The sequence below is a fragment of the Salvia splendens genome, chromosome 1 (assembly GCF_004379255.2).
Source record: "Salvia splendens isolate huo1 chromosome 1, SspV2, whole genome shotgun sequence".
Classification (NCBI taxonomy): Eukaryota; Viridiplantae; Streptophyta; class Magnoliopsida; order Lamiales; family Lamiaceae; genus Salvia; species Salvia splendens.
The window spans coordinates 19,518,672-19,520,973 of NC_056032.1; the positions used below are offsets into that span (position 1 = coordinate 19,518,672).

The 2,302-nt window shown below is 39.3% G+C and overlaps 1 protein-coding gene across 1 annotated transcript; it reads right to left on the reverse strand.

The window, feature by feature from the left end:
* Window positions 1–466: 466 nt before the first annotated feature.
* LOC121797049 (protein LIGHT-DEPENDENT SHORT HYPOCOTYLS 5-like) lies at window positions 467–1,597 on the reverse strand. Its single transcript, XM_042195787.1, has one exon. The coding sequence runs from the start codon at window positions 1,422–1,424 to the stop codon at window positions 879–881; it is 546 nt and encodes a 181-aa protein (XP_042051721.1). The 5' UTR covers window positions 1,425–1,597; the 3' UTR covers window positions 467–878.
* Between the last annotated feature and the right edge of the window lie 705 nt (window positions 1,598–2,302).

A 2,302-nucleotide genomic window follows, 5' to 3' on the forward strand; every position in this document is an offset into this window, starting at 1 on the left:
TGGGTGAATATGGATTTTTTAGTTTTGTTTGATGACAATTCTCTCTCCATATAGTAGAGTCATTTCCTTTTGGCATTAAAATTTAAGCAACAGTGAGAGTAAAGTTAAATTAATTTATTATTTTTTGTTAAAATGAGAAATGACCCAACAATTATGAAATGTTCTAAAATGAAAAAATACTCAACTACCATAGAATCATGGAACGGAGGGAGTATAAGAGTGAGGAGGCACAAACTATTTACCATTCGTATTTTGGTTCATAGACGTATATAAGTATAAATAGAGACGAAATAAGAAGAAAGATCGTTTTTAAAAGATGAAATTAGAAGACGGATAATAATCCAAAATGAAGATGGCAAAAATATGATATTATGAATCCACACTGCAAACACGTACACCTCTGAGCCTCTCCACAAAAATACTCGTGAAATAAATTACAATAATAAATGAGATCATATAAATTAACTTACGTACATACATGTGTGTCTAAATTGATAATTAATTGCTACTAACCCCAACAATTATACAAACCATTGTCGGTGCTAGCTAATTAACCCCTCTATAACAAAACCAATGTCGGTCGATGTATTATTGCCTTTACTTAATTCATGTGTTTGACAACCCTAATTTAATTACCTCATTTTTTTGTCGACCATATTCATATATAAACATAATAATCCATTATTTACACTTAAGAACCACAATGTAAGAGATATAAAATGTTATAAGAAATTGGAAGCAACTTATAATTACAGTACCATGTTTTACTTGTTTGTAACGGCAGAGGACTCTCATCCTCATCGTCGCCAATCCGCTGCTAATAGTGTCAGACTATATAAAAGGCTAGTTTTTTGTAGTGGATATTTTTCGACCATCAATTATACCCCAACGGTCAACTCTCCTCCTCCACCGCCGCCGCCATCGCCATCGCCATCATCTCCTCTGGCGCCGCGATCCGGTCTCTTGCGCTTCTTTTTCTCATAAGGAATGCCTCGGGCTTTGGCCTGACTCTCTCTGACTTCTCTGAGATAAATCCTGACCGCCTTCGCACCAAAGGGGTTGGAGTCAGGTTTGCCTCCGTGCTCCTCGTAGGCGGCGCGGAGGCGGCCGATGAGGGCGTCCAGGCTGCCCCAGGCCTGCCTGGAGGGGCAGGCGCACGGGGCGGGCGGGCTGGGCTGCCCGAAGTGGGGGCACTCGGTCGAGTGCACCTTGGTCTTCCCAAACTGGTCTAAATATTTCAAGAACTCGATCACGTGCGCGCCGCTGCACCGGGCGAGCGTCAGCGGCGGCTTATGGTTCTTGAGGTACTGGAGGAACGTGTTCCAGTCGCGCCGCTTCTGCGACTCGTAGCGGCTGGGCGGGGCCGTTGACTCTTTAGACGACGGCCCCGCATCGCCCGGATCGGGTGCGGATGCGGAGTCCATAGATGGAGGGATCGAATTGATGATATATACCGATGTTTTTGATGGTTGATTGTTGATTGTTGATTGTTGATTGGGATGAGAGTGTGAATGGGGAGAGAAGGATTGAGAGAGGAAGTGATGGGACGTAAATGAGCAAACGTAATTGGAGAGTGAGTATGACTTTGTGGTTAACTGTAAGGAGTGATGAGAGAATGCAATCACATGGTGGCCCCTTCATTAGGTTTACTATTCAACACCACGGCGGGCCCTCAATATTTTACTTTAATTCATTTCTTTTGTCTTATGCGCTTCATTAATCTTTATGTATGCTAATCATGACTTTAATATTACGATTTTTAATTAGACATAAAACATATAGAGGGTCTTATACGAAATACGAAATACTCCATCCATCCCACAATAAGAGTCACACTTTATCATTTTAGTCCGTTTCGATAATAAGAATCACACTTCATTTTTATCATAAATGGTAAGCAGGTCTCATATTTCACTAACTCACTTCATTCACATTTTATTATAAAACTAATATAAAAAAGTGGATCTCGTATTCCACTAACTTTTTCAACCCACTATTCTTTACATTTCTTAAAACATGTGCTCATAATAAGAGTGACTCCTATTGTGGGACAGAGGGAGTATATTTTATTTTAAAGATTTTTTTTCATGAACTTTGCCAAATTATCATTTTTGATCTGTAACATTTGAAAATATGTTTTTAGATTCGTCAACTTCGACTTAATATCATTTAAGCTATTTTTTATTTTGGACAGAAATACCCTTATGGACATAAAAGGTTATCTAGTCTATGTACTCTCTCCTCTTCATTAAAATATTTAATTTCCCTCTTCATCTTTCTCTCTCTTCTTCCTCATCTTTAT